Source organism: Scyliorhinus canicula, chromosome 2, assembly GCF_902713615.1.
Source record: "Scyliorhinus canicula chromosome 2, sScyCan1.1, whole genome shotgun sequence".
NCBI classification, from domain to species: domain Eukaryota; kingdom Metazoa; phylum Chordata; class Chondrichthyes; order Carcharhiniformes; family Scyliorhinidae; genus Scyliorhinus; species Scyliorhinus canicula.
The window spans coordinates 89,380,177-89,404,365 of NC_052147.1; the positions used below are offsets into that span (position 1 = coordinate 89,380,177).

General features: G+C 47.1%; 1 protein-coding gene across 3 annotated transcripts in view; it reads left to right on the forward strand.

Annotated features, from left to right (window-relative positions):
* The window catches only part of LOC119955797 (cysteine-rich protein 2-like), a 74,469-nt gene extending 51,736 nt beyond the window's left edge, over positions 1-22,733 (forward strand). For all 3 annotated transcript variants that reach the window (XM_038782380.1, XM_038782397.1, XM_038782391.1), the window contains 6 exons: positions 250-307; positions 2,910-3,053; positions 6,351-6,419; positions 6,687-6,781; positions 19,685-19,742; positions 21,987-22,733. In XM_038782380.1, coding sequence (XP_038638308.1) covers positions 250-307; positions 2,910-3,053; positions 6,351-6,419; positions 6,687-6,781; positions 19,685-19,742; positions 21,987-22,051 — 489 coding nt within the window. In that variant the 3' untranslated portion in view covers positions 22,052-22,733. The remainder of the gene's footprint in view (positions 1-249; positions 308-2,909; positions 3,054-6,350; positions 6,420-6,686; positions 6,782-19,684; positions 19,743-21,986) is intronic.
* Positions 22,734-24,189: the final 1,456 nt, after the last annotated feature.

Genomic DNA, 24,189 nt, shown 5'->3' on the forward strand with positions numbered 1-24,189 from the left:
CAATTCCAGGTAGTGTGAATGCGATGCTGCAACGCTGGATGGTAATGCAATGCTGCTAGATTGTGCATAGGTGAATCAGGACAACGTGCTTCATTCCTGGAATTCTCGCGATGATTTACTGATCTATTTATTTTGTCTTGTATCAAGAGCCTTGTTTTGAATATTTCTTTGTTCTCTGCTGCATTGTGAACAAATGTTATGCTGTTTGAATTATTCCTCACTAAATATCTCTCTCTCCCTGTTCTACAGCATGATGATAAGCCATACTGCCACAAACCTTGCTATGCAACGTTGTTTGGACCTAAAGGTGAGAATGAATGGGTGCTCCCAGCAGGAAACTGTCACTTAGCCAGAGACCAGGGTGTCAAGTATTCACTGTTGGCCACCTGTTTAATGGGTTTACAGAATTCCTTTGTCCAGTATTTGAAACCAATGTTGGAATCGTAGAATCTCACAGTACAGAAGGAGGCCATTCAGCCCATCACACCCAGCTCTTTGAAAGGGCTATACTATTGGTTTCACATCTTGGGCTGAAATCTCTGACCCCCCCCCCAGGGTCGGGGAATCGCCTGGGGCCGGCATAAGACCCACCCCTGCCGTGGCCGGAATTCTCCGCCACCCGGGAATCGGCGGGGGCAGGAATCACGGCGCGCCGATCGGCGGGCCCATCGCGGCGATTCTCCGGCCCACGATGGGCCGAAGTCCCGCCGCTGTCAGGCCTCTCCCACCGACGTGGTTTACACCACCTCTGTGCCGGCGGGAGCAGGCGGCGGGAGCGGGCCCCGGGGTCCTGGGGGGGGGGGGCGCGGGCCGATCGGACCCCGGGGGGGTGCCCCCACGGTGGCCTGGCCCGCAATCGGGGCCCACCGATCGGCGGGCGGGCCTGTGCCATGGGGGCACTCTTTTCTTCCGCCGCTGCCACCGCCTCCACCATGGCGGAGGCGGAAGTGAACCCCCCTACCGCGCATGCGCCGGTGGTGACATCAGCGGCCGCTGACGCTCCTGCGCATGCGTGGACTCACGCCGACCGGCGAAGGCCTTTTGGCCAGCCCCGACGCTGATCGGCGTGGCCAAAGGCCGTTGGCGCCAGTCGGCGGAGCGGGAGCCACTCCGGCGCGGGCCTAGCCCCTAAAGGTGCGGAGAATTCTGCACCTTTGGGGAGGCCCGATGCCGGAGTGGTTGGCGACACTCCGCTACGCCGGGACCCCCCCCCCGCCCCTCCGGGTAGGGGAGAATTTCGCCCCTTCTCTTTCCTCATAGCCCTGCAAATTTTTGCCCTTCAAGTATTTATCCAACTCCCTTTTGGAGTTGCTACTGGGTTAGTGACCAGGGTTAATCACTTAAAATAGCTGGCAGGCAAGTTAGAGAGAAACTCCAAAGGCGTACAGGTTAGGCTGATTGGCCATGATAAATTGCCATTTAGTGTCCGAAGGTTGGGTGGGATTATGGGGATAGGACAGAAGAGTAAGCTTAAGTAGGGTGCTCTTTCAAAGGGTTGGTGCAGACTCGATGGGCAATGTAGGAATTCTATGGTCTACGATAAAATAAAAATGTCATCACACAGAGTTGTTAAGGGTGATTCACCGGGATGTTGCCTGTGATGGAACATTTAAGTTATGAAGAGAGGGTGGATAAGCTTGGGTTGTTTTCGCTGGAGCAGAGAAGACTGAGGGGCAACCTGATCAAAGTGTACACGATTATGAAGAGCATGGACTGGGTGGACAGGGAGCAACTGTTCTCCTTAATTGAAGGGTCAGTTCCAAAGGGACACAAGTTCAAGGTGAGGGGCAGAAGGTTTAGGGGGGATTTGAGGAAAAACATTTTTACCCAGAGGGTGGTGATGGTCTGGAATGTACTGTCTGGAAGGGTGGTCAAGCGGGTTGCCTTGCATCCTTTTAAAAAGTACCTGGATATGGGCAGCACAGTGGCACAATGGTTAGCACGGTTACCTCATGGCGCCAAGGTCCCAGGTTCGATCCCGGCTCTGGCTCACTGTCCGTGTGGAGTTTGCGTATTCTCCCCTTGTTTGCGTGGGTTTCGCCCCACAACCCAAAGATGTGCAGGCTAGGTCAATTGGCCACGCTAAATTGCCCCTTAATTGGGGAAAATGAATTGGGTACTCTAAATTTTTTTTAAAAGGTACCTGGATGAGTACTTGGCATGTCATAACATTCAAGGCTATTGGTCAGGTGCAAATGGAATTAGGTAGACAGGTCAGGTGTTTTTCATGCGTCGGTACAGACTCGATGGGCCGAAGGGCCTCTTCTGTGCTGTATTATTCTGTGATTCTGTGAAGGATCAGATTCTGTTGGAACTTTTACTAAATCATTGGGCATATACTTGAAGAGAATACATTTGAAGGGTTGTGAGGCAAGAGGAGGTGAGTGGTACTAAATCAGACAGCCCTTTCGGACGTAATGTGCTGAATAACTTCCTGCTGTGCTGAAGGTTGAATCAGTTTCCACTGTGCTTCGATCGTGTATTCCCATCAGATATGTGTGTGGGGGGGGGAGGGGAGGATTTCTGTGTTTTTTTTTACAAAAACCCATCAATCTGAATTTTAACAACCATTAACCCCCAACATGTTTGTGGGAGAGGGTTCTAGATTTCCACTATATTTGGTGTCAGGTTGCGCTTACTGACCTCGCCCCTAAACAGCCTATATCTTTTCGGCTATGTTCCTTTTGGTCTGGACACGCTCACCCAAGGAAATAATTTCTCTTCCATCTAACCTAACTAATAGCTACATAATTTAAATGTCTTTATCAGACCAGCCAGTCTCCTAAACTGAGGGGAATACAAGCCAAGGTTGTGTAGTCTTGTGAAAAATAACATGGTAGGCAGCACCATTGGGTTCTGGTTGGAATTTCTCTGGGTTTGCTCACATTGTTTCACATTCTTGTTTTCAGGCGTGAACATTGGAGGTTTTGGCTCCTTCATCTATGATCAGCCTCCGCCAGCCTCCAATGCCCAACCGGCCACGGCTCCTGAGGATCAAACTCCAAAGTCAGCGGCCCCGAAAACCACAGCCCCTCCTAAGGGCCCTAGCAAAGGTAAGAGGACCAGGGCTTCAGTTGTAGTGCCGAGCCTGCAGCCTCAATGCTGCATTTCACAATTTGGTTTCCATGCAATTAAGAGTGGTCAGCCTTGGCTGAGTGAGCCCCATTCCCTCCCTTGAGTCAGAAAGTTGTGGGTTCCAAATCTATTCCAGACATTTCAGCATACAATCCAGCCTGACACTCCACTGTGGTGCTGAGGGAATGTTGCACTGTCGAAAGAGCCGTCTTTCAGATAAGACATGAAAGCAAGGCCCTGCCGCCGTCTTAGATGGGCAGCAAAGATCTCATGGAAGTATTTAGAGGAGTATGAGTTTTTGCCTGTATCCTGGGCCCATCCAGGGGCATTTTAGGCAGATTGGCCATGCTAAATTGCCCTTTAGTGTCCAAAGATGTGCAGGTTTTGTGGGATTACGGGGATGGGGGGGGGGGGGGGGGGGGGGGTTGGTGATAGGTTGTCTTGTCATTATCACATTTTCTGTCTGTGGAAGCCTTTTGTATGCAAATCGACTGCCTTGTTCCCTGTATTACAACAGCGAACGCACTTCAAAACTGTTTCATTAACTGTAAAGCGCTTTGGGACATTCTGAGGTTGTGAGAGGCGGTGTCAAAATGCAAGTCTTTTTTCCAAATAACCCCCATGAACTGTCTTGATAGAAGGTTGTATATTTGACTTTAAACTATTTGCCACTGCCTATATCAGGGGTGGGCAAACTATGGCGGCCCGCCAATGGTCTTTATGCGGCCCACCAAGTCATTTTTTAAAAAAAATATTTTTTTTTAATTTAAAAAAAATATTTAAAAAAAAAATTTTTTTTTAAGGTCAATGGGGGGGGGGGCTGTTGGGTTACTTATTGGTATAGGGTGGATACGTTGACTTGAGTAGGGTGATCATTGCTCGGCACAACATCGAGGGCCGAAGGGCCTGTTTTGTGCTGTACTGTTCTATGTTCTATATGAGGCGCCCAGAATCATAACCAGGTGAAGTAATTATTTTACTTAATATACTATGCGGCCCTTTAAAATTGTGAATTTCTGAATGTGGCCCTTGCATGGAAAAGTTTGCCCACCCCTGGCCTATATCGTTTGGGTCCATCCGAACAGTGGATTTCTACCCCCAGCAGTAACCAGTCTGATGAAGGGTTTCCGCCTGAAATGTCAATGTCACCATTACCATCCCTCTTTCTCTCTCTCAGCAACTTGCTGAATATATCCAGCCTTCGGTGATTGTCCTGTTTATCTTTAGCTTCTCATATAACCCAAACAGTAGCTTTGTTTTCATTCCAGCCTAGTGACCCCATTCTGAGCATCAAAAGCAAGATGAATAATGAATGATGAAAGTCCAGTAATACGGTTGGAGGCACAGGATGCACTGTCACTGCAGAGAGAGGCGCCTTCATTTATTTGTGTGATTGGCTTCATGTTTTGAAATTCTTGAGTTGCTATGGAAACCTAGAATAGACATGAACATTTATTATACAGGAAATCACTGCAACTTGTGACAGGAGTGTACCCTGCTACCTGTAGCCTAACTCGCACCAGGTCCTGTCACTCACCAGCTCTCTGTTTGTTGAGGTTCTCCTTTCTGATCTCAATTTTAAAATTTTCATCCTGTCTACGAATCCCTCCATGGATTCTTCCCCTCCCAATATCTCTGTGACCTTCTCCACCCTCATAATCCTCCAAAATCAGTGTACTCCTTCAATTCAGCACAGGGCTAAATCGCTGACTTTGAAAGCAGACCAAGGCAGGCCAGCAGCACAGTTCAATTCCCGTAACAGCCTCCCCGAACAGGCGCCGGAACGTGGTGACTAGGGGCTTTTCACAGTAACTTCATTTGAAGCCCACTCATGACAATAAGCGATTTTCATTTCATTTCATTTCAGGCCCCTTGTGCATTTCTGGGCGGGATTCTCCGGTCCCCAAGCTGCGTGTTTCTCAGCGCCGCGCCGTTCACTGGCGGCGCCAGTGATTCTCTACTCCTGCTGCTTATCAGTGGGATTTCCCATTGAAGCCACTCCAGGCTGCTGGGAACCCCACAGGCTGGGGTCCGTTCCCAACAAAACAGAGAATCCCAACAGCTGGAGAATTCCCATCTCTCGGCCGGTTCTGCCTTCAGTGGCCTTGGCCCTAACTCTGGAATTCCGTCTTTAACCTTTTGGGGGTGTTTCTCCAGCCATAAATCCCGCTCCGTCAGGAGAATTCCAGAGGAGGCCCGAGACGGGATTTGCGGCAGGCGCCAAACAGTTGCCGGTGCTCCAGCTGGTGTAATCTGGTTCACACTCCCGCTGGACGTAAACAAGATTTGCATATTTAAATCCACATTCAGGCCGCAGTTTATCCCAAACTCCAAAAAAATGTTCTAACTGTTGGGATTGAGACCTGGATTGTGCCGAAGCACCCGGCGGGAATCAAGCCTCGTTTCCCAGCGAAGATCACACTTCAAGATTTCCCTGGAGAATTGCACCCTTTTTTCCTTTAAATAGCTCCTTAAAACCCATCCCTTTGAAGGAACTTTTAGTTATCTGCTTTTTTATCCCATTAGGTGTCTTGATGCCAGACTTTGTTTGGTAACAACCATGTGAACCAGGGTTGGGCTATCTAGAACACTGGGACACAGTGTGATCATTTAGGACTGAGATGAGGAGAAATGTCTTCACTTAAAGGGTTGGGAATCTTTGGAATTCTCCGCTCCGCTCCCTTGTTGAATATATTTTTGATCTCTCAGGGAATCCAGGGAAATGGGGAGCTCACGGGAAAATGGAATTAAGATAAAAGATCAGCCATGATCGTATAAGCGCCTTGAGGATTGTGACATTATACAAATGTCCAGCATGTGAAGAGTTAATATTATGTTAAGCCTAGCCACTAGAGGGAGCTATGGGACGGTACTATAAATTGCACTGGCTCTTGGGCTTGGGAGGGAAGATTAGATTGGAGCTGAAGAAGACAAGATTCATAATGTATTGCAGAGCTAGTTAAGATATAATAGTTAGTTAGTAGATAGAGATAGAGTTAGTGAGTGTAGTTTGATTCTTACATGTATGTTTGCTATTTAGAATAAGTGTCAAACTCAAATTTAGCAGTGTTAATAAAATTAGTTAGTTCTTCAAAAGAGCTTTGTGAGTCTTTGTGATCACTACGCCTTCCAGTCTGGAAAACCGATACAAATATAACCAGAAGGATGTTATTTTTGCTCGGTGCGGTATAAGTGTAAGTTTGAGGTTGAAAGCGTATGGTAATTTGAACACACTTTTTCAAACTCTTTAATGGACCTGTTCTTATCTTTCTCAGCATCAAGCATGACCACTTTTGCTGGGGAGCCCAACATGTGCCCACGGTGTGGGAAGAAGGTCTACTTTGGTGAGTCCAATACATCACAGGAGCAATTGTTCACTGGCAGGTAGCAGGCACTGGTTTTGAAGATGATATCACGTTCCCCAGTGAGAGATGAGTTTGGGCCATGCTTTGAGATTTAATGGCAGAGAGGGATGTCCTTTTAGTCCCATCCCCAAGTGGTCGCATCGACACTTGACTACAACCCTTTCCTTTCTCGGTCAAATTGGAATTGTGGCTGAAATGAGAAGGAATGTATTTTCTAAACTGCGTTCTCTTTTCTTTCATTCACAGCTGAGAAGGTGACATCACTGGGCAAGGATTGGCACCGCCCTTGCCTGCGCTGTGAACGTTGTAACAAGACTCTGAATTCAGGAGGCCATGCAGAGGTGAGCAGAGGATTATATCGCAGAAAACAGGTGGTGACAAAGTCAAGTCCAAGCAATCAAATGGTTCACTAAAGCTCCAATGGGGCAGGCAGGCAATACACTGCCTACTATATTAGTAATGCCCATATTTGATTTGATTTATTATTGTCACATGTATTAGTATACAGTGCAATGTGTTATTTCTTGCCTGCTATAGAGACAACACACACCGTACATAGGGAACGAAGGAGAGACTACAGAATGTAATGTTACAGTCATAACTGGGATGTAGGGATCAATTTAATACGAGGTAGGTCCATTCAAAAGTCTGATGGCAGCAGGGAAGAAGCTGTTCCTGAGTCGGTTGGTACGTGACCTCAAACTTTTGTATCTTTTTCCTGACGGAAGAAGGTGGAAGAGAGTATGTTCGGGGTGCGTGGGGACCGAGGTCCTTTACCTGGCCCCTGAAACTGGTATTCGGCACATCGTCCATTTTGCTCATTGCCCCGACGCACTTGCCTGAGAGCAACTCTCCTATCTCCAACCCTGCTCCCTGATACTGAGACCCAATATCAGCCCAGTACCCGGGCTTCATCATTCAGGCACAGGGCACACCACATTCTAGCCTCCAAAATGGACATGTCTAAATTTCTACTCCAAAGAATGAATCCATTTCACACCAGCAGGTTTTGTGAGAACTGAATTGTTAATGATCTGCAGTTTAATGATTGGACATAAAATGGAAATCATTCAAATAAATGCAGCCTAAATTCTAATGAACCCCATCACATTAAAGCATCACCACGAGGGTTGATGTTTTAAAATGAAGCAGGCCACAAAGCGTCCTATAATGCAGGATGGAATATAAGCGAAAGCAAGGCCCTCACCATAGCTCCTGACAGTACAAGAAGTTGCATTTCTATAGTGCCTTTCACAGCTGTAGGTCACCCAAAGCACTTTAAAACAAGCATTTTTGAAATGCTGTCACTGTTGTAATGGTGGAAATGCGACGACCAATTTGCGCACAATAAACACTCATAAACAGGAATAAGATAAATGACCAGATAATCGAGTCTAGAGATAAGGGATGAATATTGGCCGGGATCTTCTGGAACCCCCAACTCCCCTCGCCACCCTGGCGGGTTTTCCCATGGCAGATGATGCGAGCCATTGGCCGCCTGTAGGACCACCCAGTCCCGCCAAAGTCTTTGGGCTTTTGCATGGCTTATTGACCCGCTGTCAGGGAACCCGCCGTGGGAGATCGGCTTTGGCCAACTGGTTGGAAGGGCAAGAAAATCCTGCTCATTGTCTAGGAGACCGAGCAGAATTGCCAGTGCTCTTCAAATAATGCAAAGGTACTTTTGCATCTGTCCGAGAGGCAAACAGGGCTTAGCCAGGGTAATTGAGAGTGTAACACGAGTGCTCGACTGTTAAGTGCTTTTGAGACACCCTGTCATGAACATCCTGTCATGAAAGGTGCTGTAGAAATGCTAGTCTCTCCTTTTTTGTCACAGCTGTTATGTAGGTGAATGTAGCAGCTATTTTGTGAATGGCAAGGTCTCTTCAAGAGCCCAATTATTCTACTTTTAGTGGCTTTTGGTTGACGTCAGTGCAGATGGTGCTCATTTCCGAATTTTAGCTTTTGCACAAATAACAAATAAAAGTTTAAAAATCCCAAACTGGAAGGAAATGTGTGACAATAGCAAAACGGCGAAAGGTCATGGGTTCTACAGATGGCTTATAGGATCAGGATTCTCGTCCTTATTTGACAGAGCTCCCCCTTTAGAAAGATGGATAATTGGAGCCTGCAGTCAATATCGTCCGACAAGTGCTGCGGAATTCTCCATCGTGGGGACCCTCTGCCCCATCGGCAGCACAACCACTTGCACTTCCCGGCAGCATGGGGTAACCCATATGGGCAGCACTGTAGCATAGTGGTTAGCATTGTTGCTTCACAGCGCCAGGGTCCCAGGTTCAATTCCCGGCTGCGCCACTGTCTGTGCAGAGTCTGCACATTCTCCCCGTGACTGCGTGGGTTTCCTCCGGGTGCTCCGGTTTCCTCCCACAAGTTCCGAAAGACGCTGGAATGTGGCAACTAGGGGCTTTTCACAGTAGCTTCATTACAGGGTTAATGTAAGCCTTCTTGTGACAATAAAGATCAAGATTATTATTATTATTGGCCGCGCCGTGCAGGAAAATGGGGCTGATGGGAGGGAGAATCCCGACCGTGGTATTTGTAATTTTTGTCCACCATTTTAATCAAATATTTATTCCCACCAAGCTCCAACATGAGCAAAGTGCAGGAGACATAGAAGCAAAAGAATAAGAAATAGGAGCAGGAGTAGGTCTGCTCTGTCATTTAGTAAGATCATGGGCCTGAACTCCACTTTCCTGTCTTCCCCCCCATAAACCCTGACCCCCTTGTCAATCATAAATATATCCAACTCACCCTTGAATATATTTAATGACCCAGTCTCCACTGTACGCAGGGGAAGAGGATTTCAAAGATTCACTACCATCTGAGGGAAGAATCCCATCCCTGTCCTAAATGGGAGGCCCAACTATGTTCCCAAGTTCTAGATTCCCCCTTGAGAAGAAGCATCTGCGCTAACGACACCTTCAGATTCTTATATGTTTCAACAAGATCACCTCTCATTCTTCAAAACTCAAATGAACACAGACCTCTCCTGCTTAAACCTCCCTCATAAGAGAACCCCTTCATCCCAAGAGTCAAAAACCGGTGAACCTTTAATGAACTGCCTCCAAAGCAGCCGTTTCTCAAACCTGCCCCTCGCCTGAGGGTTAACCCTCCGATTAAATCACCACCGGTCAGCTCTCTCTCTAAAGGGGAGAGCAACCTATAGTTCTCGGGGGCTATGATGACTTTCATTTCACCCCTCCTTAAATAAACATTACATAGTACTCTAGGTGTGACCTCATCAACAGCCTGTACAGTTCTAACAACCACATTCACATCCAGCCCTCCTGCAATAAAGGCCAAAATTCCACTTGTCTTCGTAATCATTTGCTGCACCTGCATGATAACCTTTTGCGTTTCATTTACAAGAACACCTTGGTCCCTCTGTACCACAGAGTAGTCTTTCTCCTGTTTTTCCATGTCTCCTGCCAAACTGAACAACCTTCACATTTTCCGACATTATACTCTATCTGCCAAGTTTTTGCCCGCCCACTCAACCTATCGGAATCTCTTTGCAAACTTTTTGTATCCTCCTCACAATTTGCTTTCCCGCCTATCTTTGCATTGTCAGAAAACTTGGCTGCAATCCCTGCAGACCCTTTATCCAAGTTGTAAGTTTAGATTGTAAATAGTTTTTTTTAAATTTAGAGTACCCAATTCATTTTTCCAATTAAGGGGCAATTTAGCATGGCCAATCCACCTAACCTGCACATCTTTGGGTTGTGGGGGCGAAACCCACACAAACACGGGGAGAATGTGCAAACTCCACACAGACAGTGACCCAGAGATTGTAAATAGTTGAGGTCTAATCCCTCTGGCACTCCACTCGTTGCCATTTGCCATCCTGAAAATTGCTATTTGCAATGCCCCTTGTCCCACTATGCTCTATAGGCTGGTGCCTGAGTTACAATAGTGGGTCAAGGCAATCCTCATGAATGCTTTTGAAGCATTTGTACGCTGCTGTTCTCACAGAGTACTTTCAAAAGCCTGGCTGTTTTTTTGTGAATCTGCTCCAATTGTTCAGCTATTCAGAAGATGAATCAGGCTGCTGATGTGCTGTGGGAAATTCAACTTCCATCATACTTCATCTGCAGATGGTGTTGTTCACTGGAGCTGACCTAGTTTTATAATCCGGTAGAACATTGCACAATTTTAAAACGTTGAATAGAGAACAGGGTCAACAAACAACACCAACTTACATTTATAACATGCCTTTAATGTAGCAAAACATTGAGGTGCTTCAAAAGCACTCCTTTTTTTGTTGGTGTCAATGGGCGACACAGTGGTTAGCACTGTTGTTTCACAGCACCAGGGTTCCAGGTACGATTCCCGGCTTGGGTCATTGTCTGTGCGGAGTCTGCACGTTCACTCCGTGTCTGTGTGGGTTTCCTCCGGGTGCTTCGGTTTCCTCCCACAGTCCAAAGATGTGCAGGTCAGGTGGATTGGCCATGATAAATTGCCCTTAGTGTCTAAAGAGGTTAGGTGAGGTTACTGGGGTACAGGGATAGGGTGCAGGCGTTTACTTAGGTGGGGTGTTATTTCCAAGGGCTGGTCCAGACTTGATGGGCCAAATGGCCTCCTTCTGCACTGTAAATTCTATGATCTATGACCACCTCGCTAGCTTTTTGCAAGCACAGATATCAACTTATTGAGCACCTAGCTCCAGTTCAGCCAACCCGCGCTGGTTCGGCAACTTCTTCAAAAAAGGCAGAGGTTCCAATTTTAATTTTGGGATGGGGGTTAAGGATTAGCTCAGAGTTGAGTGGAGCAGAATACGTGGAGTGAGCCTGAGGCCGTGGGAAACCTGGATTTTTCCCTTCTGTGTCTCTTCTGGCAGATCATTCTGTGTCCCCAGCCTCTGCCACGGTCAAATGCCTCAAATATTTGTCCCTGTCGCAGTTCTCCCTGACTGCGTTCCGTGGCTATATCAGTCCAGTGGCAAGGCACATTCACTTAGTCTAAATTCAGGTTTGCAAATATATTTTCAGTTTCCCCCTTCTACATTTCACTGCAGCACAGCAGAACATCTGCAGCAGTGTGACCAACAAACACGCAGAACAACACAAAAGGACATGACATTGTTTAAAAGCCAAATGCCGTCTCACTATTTTGAAGAAGAGCGCGGGAGTTGTCCCCAGCGACCTGGCCAATATTTATCCGTCCACCAACATCATAAAAAACAGATGGCCTGGTCATTATCACATTGCTGTTTGCGAGAGCTTGCAGCGTTTAAATTGGCTGCTGCGTTTCCAACATTTCAACAGGGTGTGACGATTCAAAGACACTCTCTGGCTGTAAAATACTTTGGGATGCCATGAGGTTGCGAAAGTCACGATTATAAATGCAAGTTCTTACTTTCAACAGCATTCACTGTAAGCTGTGGAGAAACCCTGCCAACTCCATTGCCTGTCTTTTTTTTCTGTCCAGTGAGAAAAGTTAAAACCAGCACCCAAAATCTTTGAATGTGCCAATTTGGAGGGGAATAGAGTGGGGTACTTTTTGCGAAAGAACTGCAGGGATGAGGATAATCCCACCAAATATCTTTAATAAGAGGCTGAATACAGTGCACCTCTCTGGCAGTGGTGCGAGACGAGAATCGCCATGGTTTCCAAGTCATCATTTGACAGCCAGGATTTTTTTTTTGTCTAATACTGACTGTCTGAGCCAGGGCGTAAATGAGCTGAAGTTCACCAACCGTTATTTAGGAGGCAAATTTGGGAAGCTCACTGAGCCTAGCAGTCCACTCAGCAGCAAATTGAAGGACAGGAAGGCGTTGATGGGAAATGTTCTGACTGGTGTCCAGTACCACAAGGGTCTGTTTTGGGGCCGCTGCTGTTTGTCATTTTTATAAATGACCTGGAGGAGGGCGTAGAAGGATGGGTGAGTAAATTTGCAGATGACACTAAAGTCGGTGGAGTTGTGGACAGTGCAGAAGGATGTTACAAGTTACAGAGGGACATCGATAAGCTGCAGAGCTGGGCTGACAGGTGGCAAATGGAGTTTAATGCAGAAAAGTGTGAGGTGATTCATTTTGGAAGGAATAACAGGAAGACAAAGTACTGGGCTAATGGTAAGATTCTTGGTAGTGTGGACGAGCAGAGAGATCCCGGTGTCCATGTCCATAGATCCCTGAAAGTTGCCACCCAGGTTGAGAGGGTTGTTAAGAAGGCGTACGGTGTGTTAGCTTTTATTGGTAGAGGAATTGAGTTTCGGAGCCATGAGGTCATGTTGCAGTTGTACAAACACTCTGGTGCGGCCGCATTTGGAGTATTGTGTACAGCTCTGGTCGCCACATTATAGGAAGGATGTGGAAGCATTGGAAAGGGTACAGAGGAGATTTACAAGGTTGTTGCCTGGTATGGAGGGAAGATCTTATGAGGAAAGGCTGAAGGACTTGAGGCTGTTTTCGTTAGAGAGAAGAAGGTTAAGAGGTGACTTAATTGAGGCATACAAGATGATCAGAGGATTAGATAGGGTGGACGGTGAGAGCCTTTTTCCTCAGATGGTGATGTCCAGCACAAGGGGACATAGCTTTAAATTGAGGGGAGATAGATATAGGACAGATGTCAGAGGTAGGTTCTTTACTCAGAGAGTAGTAAGGGCGTGGAATGCCCTACCTGCAACAGTAGTGGACTCGCCAACACTAAACGCATTCAAATGGTCATTGGATAGGCATATGGACGATAAGGGAATAGTGTAGAGGGACTTTAGAGGGGTTTCACAGGACGGCGCAACATTGAGGGCCGAAGGGCCTGTACTGCGCTGTAATGTTCTATGTTCTATGTTCTATGTTGCGAGGGATCCCTTCCCCTAACTCGGGCCATAAAAGGTTAAAGGTCACATTTGGCTGCCAATTGAGGTGACTAACTGGAGCTGGATGTACAATATCAGGCTAGGGAGGGAAAGGGATACAGTTGTGTCATTTCCTTAATGAATGGCTGAGCAGGCTCAAACCGCTGAATATCTTCCTGTTCCCTTCCGACAAGAAGTGGTCAGGAGTTGGGATCAGGGCCTGTGTTGAGGGAATTGCTTTGCTGATGACAGTTAGTAAGATAACTTCAGGAACTAATAATGAATGTTTCGACATTCTGATCATAAGGTGAAGTGAAAAACACCCAAATCATTGCATCATATAAATCTCACACAGAAGGAGGCCGTTGGATTCATGGTGAAAATCCCCAACATAGAATCACACCGACTCATCATTGAGGGTGGGGGGGGGGGGGGGGGGGGGGGGGTGGGGGAGTGGGGGGACTTTAATTGCATACAGGACCCCCGGATAGACAGATTAAACCCCAAGTCAGGGGGAAAAAAATCAAACATGCCAAAGCAATTGAATGTTTTCATGGAACTGATTGGGGCAGTGGACCCATGGAGGCTCACACACCCAGAGGTGAAGGAGTTCTCCTTCTCCCAGGTACACAGGGTGTATAGTAGAATCAGCTTTTCATGGGAAGAACCTGAGGATCCTAAAGAAGGTCCTGCAAATGAAAAGAAACATGGAAGGCCTGGCCTTCCCAAAACTACATTTCTACCACTGGGCGGCCACTGCAGAATGAGTGAGGTGATGGGTGAAGGAACTGGGGGCAGAATGGGTGGATATAGAGGAGAGTTCTTGTATAGGGATGTCCCTCCGAGTCCTAGTCACAACCATGTTCCCACCCCACCCCGACCAAACTCTCAAGGAGCCCAGTGGTAGTAGCCACGCTCCGGACATGGTACCAAATGAAGCAGAATTTGGCAGCAAATGAGGCCTAACAGAAATGGCCACCATGGTCCCTATCTGTAACAACCACAGGTTTACTCCCGCAATAATGGACACCACCTTCAAAAGGTGGAGGAAGACAGGACGAGAGGCACTGAAAGTTAGGGACATGTACAAGGACGATAAGAGTAGCGATCCTGGGGGAGCTCATGGAGAGGCTCCAGTTACCAAGACGAACGACCTGAGATACACTCAGGTCAAAAACGTTCTCCTCAAGGAAACAACAATGCGCCTCCCAGATACCAGGACCAGTTAGTGAAGAACTGCTGGACACAAGCGACCTAGGGAAGGGAACTGTGCGGACCTCTACAGGTGCCTCATGGGGGAAGTACACTCCCCCTTAGACGAGACGAGGAAAAAATGGGAGGAGAAATTAGGCATAAAGATACGGGGAGGACTCTGAATCAAAGCATTACACAGGGCGAACTTTACCTCCACATGCGCAGGGCCGAGCCTAACACAGCTAAAGGTGATGCACAGGGCGCACCTAACCAGAACCTGAATGAGTGGGTTCCTTCCGGAGGTAGAGGACAAATGTTAATGGTGCCAGGGAGGCCCGGCCAACCACACCACATGTTCTGGGCCTGCCCCAGAGTTGTCGCGACTGGATGACCTTTCTGAGGTGATGTCCAGGGCTGTGGGAGTGATGGTGGAGCCATGCCCAAAAGTGACAGACTTTCAGGGTTTCAGATCAGTTAGAACTCTTTATGGGGAGGGGGGCTGGCGACTTTGTCTCTCTGATCGCCGCCAGAGACCTGCTGTCCGACCTGGTGGAATTTCTCAGACTGGGGAAAATAAAATTTGGCATCCGGGGTCGGAAGAGGGCTTCCACAGGGACGTGGAAATTACGAATTGTGAAATATAAGATGTGTAAACCCAATAAAAACATTTTTTTTAGAAGATGGCAACTGTGGCTCTATGAGTTCAAACAGTTGAAGGTTCAAGCCCCAGTCCAGAGAGAAAGGGTCAGTCTGTAACTTGTTCTCATGTGTTGCTTTCAGAAACTGCCGATCCTTATTCTGCTATTAACAAATTCTGCTGTGCCACTTGCTTTAGTCTTTAACACAATCACTACCACTCGCTTTCTCTTGTGTCCATGACAACTCTGCCATTTAATCTCTCCTGATCTCCAACAGATCCCTTGACCTCCCATTTTGCTCCCACCCCTCTTCCGCAGCATGAATCCCATTGCATTTCTACCTCTCTTCAGCTCTGAAGAAGAGTCATCGGGACTCAAAACATTAACTCTGTTTCTCTCTCCACAGATGCTGCCAGACCTGCTGAGTATTTCCAGCATCTCCCCTTTTTATTTCAGATTTCAAGCATCTGCAGTATTTTGCTTTTCTTTGAGTGATCCGTTGTGTCCAGGCCAATATTTAACCCTCAACCAACAGTAAAACACTGAGATGTCCTCACATTTTGAACAGTGCTATCGAAATGTAGGCTCTTCCGTAATTGCAATACTGTGGAGATGGAGCAAGAGCCCCTACAAGAAGGTCACTGTCGGTGTTTTGACTCCTGACCTTCACGGTTCTAAGAAAATAATTCAACTAAATCATGTTAACATTGCTTTAATTATTGGCAGAGCTCAGGAACATTTGTTCCTCAGTCGAAAAATTCTGAAATGAATGCCTGTTTACTTCAATTAGTGCCAAGATAGAAAGGCCTTCATGCTGTGCCTCTCTCAGTATTTCCCTGCTGGGGATACACAGAAGCCATGTATTGCTACTGTAGCCTTGTTACAGTGTTTGACTGATCTGTCACAGATTATATCCTGGATACCCATTACAGGCCATAACACTGGGGAATGTTAGGAATATGATTTGCGACGTGCATGATTACAAACCTACTGAAACATTTACAGCTATCACAAAGGAAGGAACAGATTTAAGTCGGCATCTAGCTGGATTTAGAAGGCTCACTTGACTGTGCTCACATTGCCATTTTCCACTTTCCGCACAGCACTTTGAGACATGTGATGGTCATGAACGGTGCTCGATAAACACGTCCTTTTTCCTTTCAGGACGCTGGGCAGAACTCACTCCCCTACTATTTTTCCACTCAGTGGATGTGGGATTTTCCACAGCTACCTGAGAACAGCCAGCGCCTTGCTTTAACATTCCAACCAGAAGATGGTTTGACTGTGCAGCTGTCCCTACTGCATGGAATTACCAGCCTGCATTATGTGCTCAAGTCTCTGGAGCGGGTGGTAAACTTTTTGATTCAGAAGTGATTGTAAGATTGTATGTGATGGCCCCCACAGTAGGATTGCCTGTTGAGTCTTGGTTCAGGTGCTGAAAAATGGCAACACTGGTGCCAGCACAAAGCCACCGCTTCAGAAATAGAGGGAAAACCAACATTTTTTTAAAGCATTAACAAAATGAGACAGGGTAAAAGTGACCCCAGTAAATAGACAGCCTCTCCACAATTAGTGTTCACTTGTGGAGCTCGCGTCCCTTTCAGGCGCATTTGCTCATTGGCTGTGCAAGTTGGTACAATCTGCTGCCTCACAGCATAAACTGACTCTGATGTCAGTTCCTTCCCAGACACCGGGAGAGATTATGTCAAAGCAGATGTTTTCTGACAATTTCCATGTGCTGTCAGCTAATATCTTGCTCCATTTCCTGCCTGATTTTGTGTAAAATGTCAGGATCTTTTCTCCTCTGTGTTAGGAGATCAAGAGTGTCCTGTCAGCCAATGGGTGGTGACGTTTACATAGCTTACGGTCGGTGTATGGAGTGATTCACAATTTTAACCTGCTGATTTACACAAAGGTGCTTCTTAATTAAGAAAAGGAAAATTAAAGTCATCTGTACCTTGACAAAGGTTATTTTCTGGCTCGCTTCTCCACCCCTCGATATCACAATACTGCTGCTTTGTAGGGCAGCACGGTGGCACAGTGGGTTAGCTCTGCTGCCTCACGGCGCCGAGGTCCCAGGTTCAATCTCGGCTCTGGGTCACTGCACATGTGGAGTTTGCACATTCTCCCCGTGTCTGCGTGGGTTTCGCCCCCACAACCCAAAGATGTGCAAGGTAGGTGGATTGAACACGCTAAATTGACCCTTAATTGGAGATAAATGAATTTGGTGCACTAAATTTATTTTTTTTAAATACTGCTGCTTTGTAAAGGTGGCTCAGCAACCTGTCCTCAGGGCCCTGCAGGGAGCTGTCGTAAACTGGTGTTGGAGTTCGATGAGTGACTTGCTCTCAGGGTTTAATTGGGATGTGAGTTGACTGATTTGTAGGTAACTGCTAGTTCTGAATCCATCAGTGAAATTGGCCGTGTGCAGCAGTGCAAAAGAAAAGTAAAGGGAAAAGCTCACCAGGTGAAGTGTAGGCCTTTTCTTCGGTGATCACTCGCTAATGAGTATGATTGTTCACCTGAGAAACTCCGTGTTACTAGTCATGGTTCGGTGGGTTCTTTCATGGCTGATGAGCCTGATCCGAGAGCCACATCTTCGACCGCACACTTGGCAGGTGTTTCCAGGAGGTGGGACCGTTCCTTGGATTCTCACTGGTATTCCTCTCTCAGGCTCCTTTTCCGGGCCTCCTCTTGCCGCCAAGTGTCCTCAAGGAATTGTGTCCCTTCAATCAGGAGGTTCCTCCAAGTAGGTCTCTTCTGTGCAAGGGTCTCCCAGGTGTTGATGCCAATGTTGCTTTTCTTGAGGTAGGTCTTCAACCTGTTTTCCTTCGTCCTCCTCTTGTTCGGGAGACTTCCTTTAGCTGGGTGAAGAAGATTTGCTTTGGCAGTCGAGTCTCTGACATCCTAGGCAGCAGGCGGCACAGCAGAGTTGGTTTCAGATGATCATGGCCTAGTGCTGCTTATTAAGGACACTGCTGTTAGTACGCCTGTCAGAATCAAAGAATAATATAGCTTAGAAGAGCCCTTCAGCCCATCGAGTCTGCACCAATGCATGATAAACACCTGAACTGCCTACCTAATCCCATTTGCCAGCACTTGGCCCATAGCCTTGAATGTTATGACGTGCCAAGTGCTCAAAGGATATGAGGTAACCCGCCTCTACCACCCTCCCAGGCAGTACATTCCAGGCCATCACCACCCTCAGGATAAAAAGGCTTTTCCTCAAATACCCCCTAAACCTCTTGCCCCTGACCTTGAACTTGTGTCCCCTCATAACTGACCCTTCAACTGTCCTCTCATTTGATGAGTAGAATCTGTGTCAGACAGCATTGATGGTATCTCTCCTTGAGGTGGTGTCTGTACGTAGTTCAAGTTTCTGAGCCATTTGGAGAGTTGGGAGGATGACTGCTTTGTACACGATCTTGGTGTCAGAACGGATGTCGCAGTCATCAAAGACACTCATCCTTCGGCATTCGAAGGAAGTACTCACGGATTTGATATGATGTTGGGTTTCCACATGGATGTCAGCCTTAGAGGAGAGGTGGCTCCCCAAAGTCTGGGAAATGTTCCATCATTGGGAAAGGTTCTCCGTTGATCTTGATGGAGGGAAAGACCGGATCTTGCCCTGGGGCAGGTTGGTTAAGGACATGAGTCTTCTTTTGAGGTTGAGGCTGAGACCGATTTTTTGGTGTGCTTCTGTGAAGGTGTCAAGCATGGCTTAGGGATTCTCCTCTGAGAGAGTGGAGATGGCAATGTCATCTCCATCCTTAAGCTCCCTGAGCGATTACAGTGTCGTTTACTTCCTGGATTTCAATCAGTTAAAGTTGAAAAGTTTTCCATCCACCCATGTGGTGGACATTCCACCACAATGTCCACTCCACTGGGAAGCTTGCTCTTGTCAAGATGAAGGATGGTGGCGATGAAGGTAGAGAAAAGGGTGGGGGCAATGACACATCCCTGTTCAACCCCAGTCTTGTCATCAAACGTTTCTGTCTTAGTTCCGTGAAGACTGTGATCGACATCTTGCTGTGGAAGAATGTCTGAACTGTCGGCTTTTAACAGGGTCTTCCGTAGCACTTCCCGATTGACTGAGGGATTTGCTGTGAGGGGGGTCTCAGCAGTGTTATGCTTTTAGCCACTGGATGGAGCTTTCTGCTTCACAAGAACATTCAGCAGCATTCACACCTAGCTTGTTGAGGGTGGGCTTTGTGAATGGTACTGTCGAGTGACCTCGCCTTTCCATTATGCAACCTTTTTGGTTCAGAAAGACTAACATTTCTACTGCGCTTTGCACAACCTCCCAAAGTGCTTCACAGCCAATGAAGTACTTTTCTAAAACGTCACCGGTGTAATTTAGGAAACAAGGTAACTCGGAAAGGTGTTTCTCACGTGTCGGTGCAGACTCGATGGGCCGAAGGGCCTCTTCTGCGCTGTGCTATCCTGTGATTCTGTGAAAGCAAAATCCCACAAGTAGCAATGTGTTAATGACGGGATTTCGTTTTAACGAGATGTTTGTTACAAGCTGCTGGTATTTGAATATAAGCAGTAAATGGAATTGTTGCCTTCTTACTGAAATGGTCTTTCTGTTTGACTCTGCAGCATGATGGACAACCCTACTGCCACAAGCCCTGCTATGGAATCTTGTTTGGACCAAAAGGTAAAATGGTTCAAGTTGAAAGATATATGATGGCGATGGATTGATTGTAGATGCTAACACAATATAGGTGACAGAGATTTAGCAGCTCATTATCTTTCTATTCATTTCACTGATATCTAAAACTGATCTCTGATTAAGATCCCAGTGACCTGCGCTTAGAATGACCCCCCTCCCACTGGGAACCAGTGACCTGCGCTTAGAATGACCCCCCTCCCACTGGGAACCAGTGACCTGCGCTTAGAATGACCCCCCTCCCACTGGGAACCAGTGACCTGCGCTTAGAATGACCCCCCTCCCACTGGGAACCAGTGACCTGTGTGTACAGCGGATCCTCCCTCACTGGGATCCAGTGGCCGGTGTGTAGAACAGATCTCACTCTCACTGGGATCCAGTGGCCGGTGTGTAGAACAGATCTCACTCTCACTGGGATCCAGTGGCCGGTGTGTAGAACAGATCTCACTCTCACTGGGATCCAGTGGCCGGTGTGTAGAACGGATCCTCCCTCACTGGGATCCAGTGGCCGGTGTGTAGAACGGATCCTCCCTCACTGGGATCCAGTGGCCGGTGTGTAGAATGGATCCTCCCTCACTGGGATCCAGTGATCAATGTGTATAACTCCACCCCCCCCCCCCCCCCACCCTCTCACTGGGATACGGTGACCTGTGTGTATTTATTTATTTGAATAAATAAAACTCAGAGGCAGGTCCCAGCTGCTCTCCTTCCAGGAATGGACACATGGAGCTTCAAGATAAGTGTTACAGCTGTAATTCTTCTCACTGGCCCTGCCTTGACTGCTCTGTAGCTTTTCTGGGGGGTGGGGAGGGGTCTGTTTCGGTAGGGTCCCTGTGGGGGTGTCCTCCTATAACAGGGGCCGCTGTGGGGGTCCCTCTATTACAGGGGTCGCTGAGGAGATGGGGGATGCGCGTCAGGTAACACCACCTCCATACTTGGGGTGGATGGGATGACCCAGGCATTCTGGGGGATGGGGGGGTGTCGAGGCTGATTTGTGGTGTGGAGCAGGTGGGCTGCCTGCTGCCGGACCTTGCTATTGGGCCACCCACTCAAAATGGCAGTCCGATAGCAGGATTCTCCCGGGAATCCCTCATATTCCACGCCATGCATAAATTTGCATGGCAAAGAATACTGAATTTCTTGCCAGTTTGCAAGTGGGATGTAAACTGGTTGCAATTCAACCCCAGCGTCTCCCAAATGGAGAATCCTGCTCTATGTCTTTGGGAATGTGACCGTCATCCATTAGATGCACATGACCCAGCCCAATGGAGTCACGCTGACTCAAGGGCAAACATTCTGGGGATCCCTGCATGCTGATGCACTCTTCCATTTGGCAATCTGTGCTGCTGGGCAGAAGCAAAGTAATATCTTGAAGATATTCCTGGATCATTAATTGGTTTGGCCCATTGTCGGACTCTACAGTCTTGGATAGTACAATACTTTAAATCAGACTGACAATTGAACTGAACATTATGTTCCTCTCCCAGACTCTCATGCGAAACATTCATCATATTCCCTCAGTTGGCCTCCAGCTGTTCTATCTGTGCTTATTCGTGTTGCCGTGTTTGTAAACTGCTGTTCTAAATCTCAGAAACTTGAGGCCATTTGTATTCCTGCTCTCAGCATGTTTCACATCAATGCACTTTGTTAGGAACTAGAGGAGTAACTTGAGAAGCCTCCAGTTGTCCTGTTCTCTTCCCTACCTTCTGAAAACAAAAACTTTGTATAGCACCTTTAACACTTCTGTAAAGCATCATGGATGTTTTATTAGGTTAAAGGTATTATATGCATTCCGCTGGTGTTATAGTTTAAAAAGGCACTTCACAGGATTCATATCAGACAACAATTTGAAAGCAAGACCCATTAGGACAGGTGACAAAAACTTGGTCAAAGAGTTAGTTTTCAAAGGTTGTCTTGCACAAGGAGAGAGGTCAGGAAGTGGAGAGGTTCAGAGAGAGAATTCCAGAACTTAGGGTCCTGAAGGCAAGTCCACCAGCGATGAATCGATGAGAATGGGGGACGCTCGAGAGTCCAGAAATGCAGAAGCTCAGAGATTTTGAAGGCCTGTAGGGCTCGAGAGATTACAGAGATAGGCAGATGCAAGACCATGCAGTGATTGGAGCACCCCCCATTTTAAGTAGGATCGCAGGGCCCCTCAGCAGTTAGAAGCTGTTTAGCAGTGCGTCTTCCTCCATTTCCATCGCTCGTGACCTTTCCTTACTGTGATTCCAGGGGTCAATACCGGAGTTGTCGGAAGCTACATCTACGAGAAGAGTGACACTGCTGGGGGCCAGTGATGGGTGTACCAGACTCCAGGAGAATCCAAGTCCAACATTATGCTGTTTCCTCGCTAATGCAAAGTGCACAAGACACTGTATTCACCATAACACACAGTAATAATAGTTTAGAACTAGATGTGTCCGGAAGTATTAAATGTAGTTTGACCTGTAGTGTGCAACCTGTGTGAGCTGTCATGGGGCAGGGAGGCAGCTCGGAGAACCAGATGGCCTCCTGTCACTATCTCCCAAATTTTAACATAGCTCCGAGTGGTCCACAGCTCTTAACACCACCGTGAAGTTGCCAAAGCTATTGTCAGATCTCAAACTGGAGAGTGATGGTCAGGGCTAAGTCAGCAACTCTTTTGAAAGCCAAGGACCAGCTGAAATATTTCGCAAGCACCATTGCAGTAACAGCAATCTGTGAGCAACAATGTATTGATCTGTGTGTGATATCGCTCCTGTATTTTGAAACCTTGTGTAATAGGCTGTCTATCCCGCTCTCTCACTGTGCATCCCAATTTCCACCTGTTGCAAGTGGACAGATGTTCCTGTAACTACAGTATTATATTGTGCAAAGTTCCATTTTTAAAATCTTGTTTTTTCTAAAAGGCATCAACAAAGCTTTCTGTTACCAATGCATTAAAAAAAGTTCAAATGCTATTCAGTTATCTTTTATCGATAATAAACTATGCCAAACGTTTCTGGACCTCTCTTTTAGTTTTATTCATCTACCGTTCAGCTGTTAAGTCAGCTCGGGGCACACAGTCAATATATATTTTCTCTTCAAATGTTTTTAAAATTAAAAGCAAAATCCAATTAAGGGGCAATTTAGCATGGCCAATCCACCTACCTTGCACATCTTTGGGTTGTGGGGGTGAAACCCACGCAGACACGGGGAGAATGTGCAAACTCCACATGTGTCTGTGGTCGAACCCAAGTCCTCAGTGCCATGAGGCAGCAGGGCTAACCACTGTGCCACCATGGCGCCCCATATACTTACCCTTCTGCTACTCTCCTGAAGGCACTGACGCACATGATGCAAGCTGGCTGGTCTGCCGGAATTCTCCGTTTGGGAGACTAAGGGCATGATTCGTGCTGTGCCCAGCTCACATCCTGGTGCATCCTGGTGAATCCAGGGAGAGCCCCAAATCGGGCTCAGTGCCAGGCATCAGACCGATCGCAAGTCACCTGACTCGCTCCGCTTGGCACAATCTGGATCTCGCCCCTGCAGGGCAAAATCCAAATTTGCATATTTAAATGAGATGAATGGCTTAAATACTCGGACGCCAGATTCATCCGGCACCCTGGAGTCAATGGCCGCACCTGTGAGACCTTCCCAAGGCATTGTTTCATACTGGTCTACACAAACATGGACCAGGCGTAATGGCACCTCAGGGGTCCCACAGGCCATTACAGATCTTGGATGCTGAAGTTAAAAACTGACCACTATTTTTAGAATTCCCCCTATACCAAAAAGGGTCGATATTCTAAATGGTGAACAGGGATTCTCACTCCCTGACTCCTATGCAGGCTTAGGTGGGTGCAATTCAGGTCAAACTAAGTTTTCAAGTTATCCCCCAGTATAACCCATACCTTCACAGAAGAATTTTACCTACTTACCACTTAGTAGCATAGATCCTGGGTCCTGCATTGCTAAGTAAGTAAAGTAGTCTTTGGAATAACCACTGTTTCATGTTAAAACTTTTAAGTTATTTTATTACATTTTTTTCTTTTAAAAGATGCAATCACTGTCTTTACAGAAAAGTAAAAAGATATTGCTTCTGGATCCTCCTGGTTGATTGAAGGGACCTTCAGGCCCACCTTGACAATCAATCTTCTTTTTAAAATCTGGTCTTCTTTAGATGTATTCGCTGTTCTGCTCGGTTGCTATGCTCTATCTTTCCCATGTACCGAGCTGTGAGAGCTGGCTCTGCTGGCTGTCTCTGAGCTGACTCTGCCTCCTCTTTAAATTCTGGTGTTCCTTAGATGTATTAGGTGTTTTAGCTCGGCTGCTTTGCTCTGTCCCTTTCCCAAGACCAAGCTGACTGTAACTGACTCTGCTTGCTTCTCTTGTTCCTTCTCTGCTTCTCTTCTCTGCCCCTTTCTCAGGGTTCATATATTTTTCTAACAGTTATTAAGATTTTATGACTTTATTG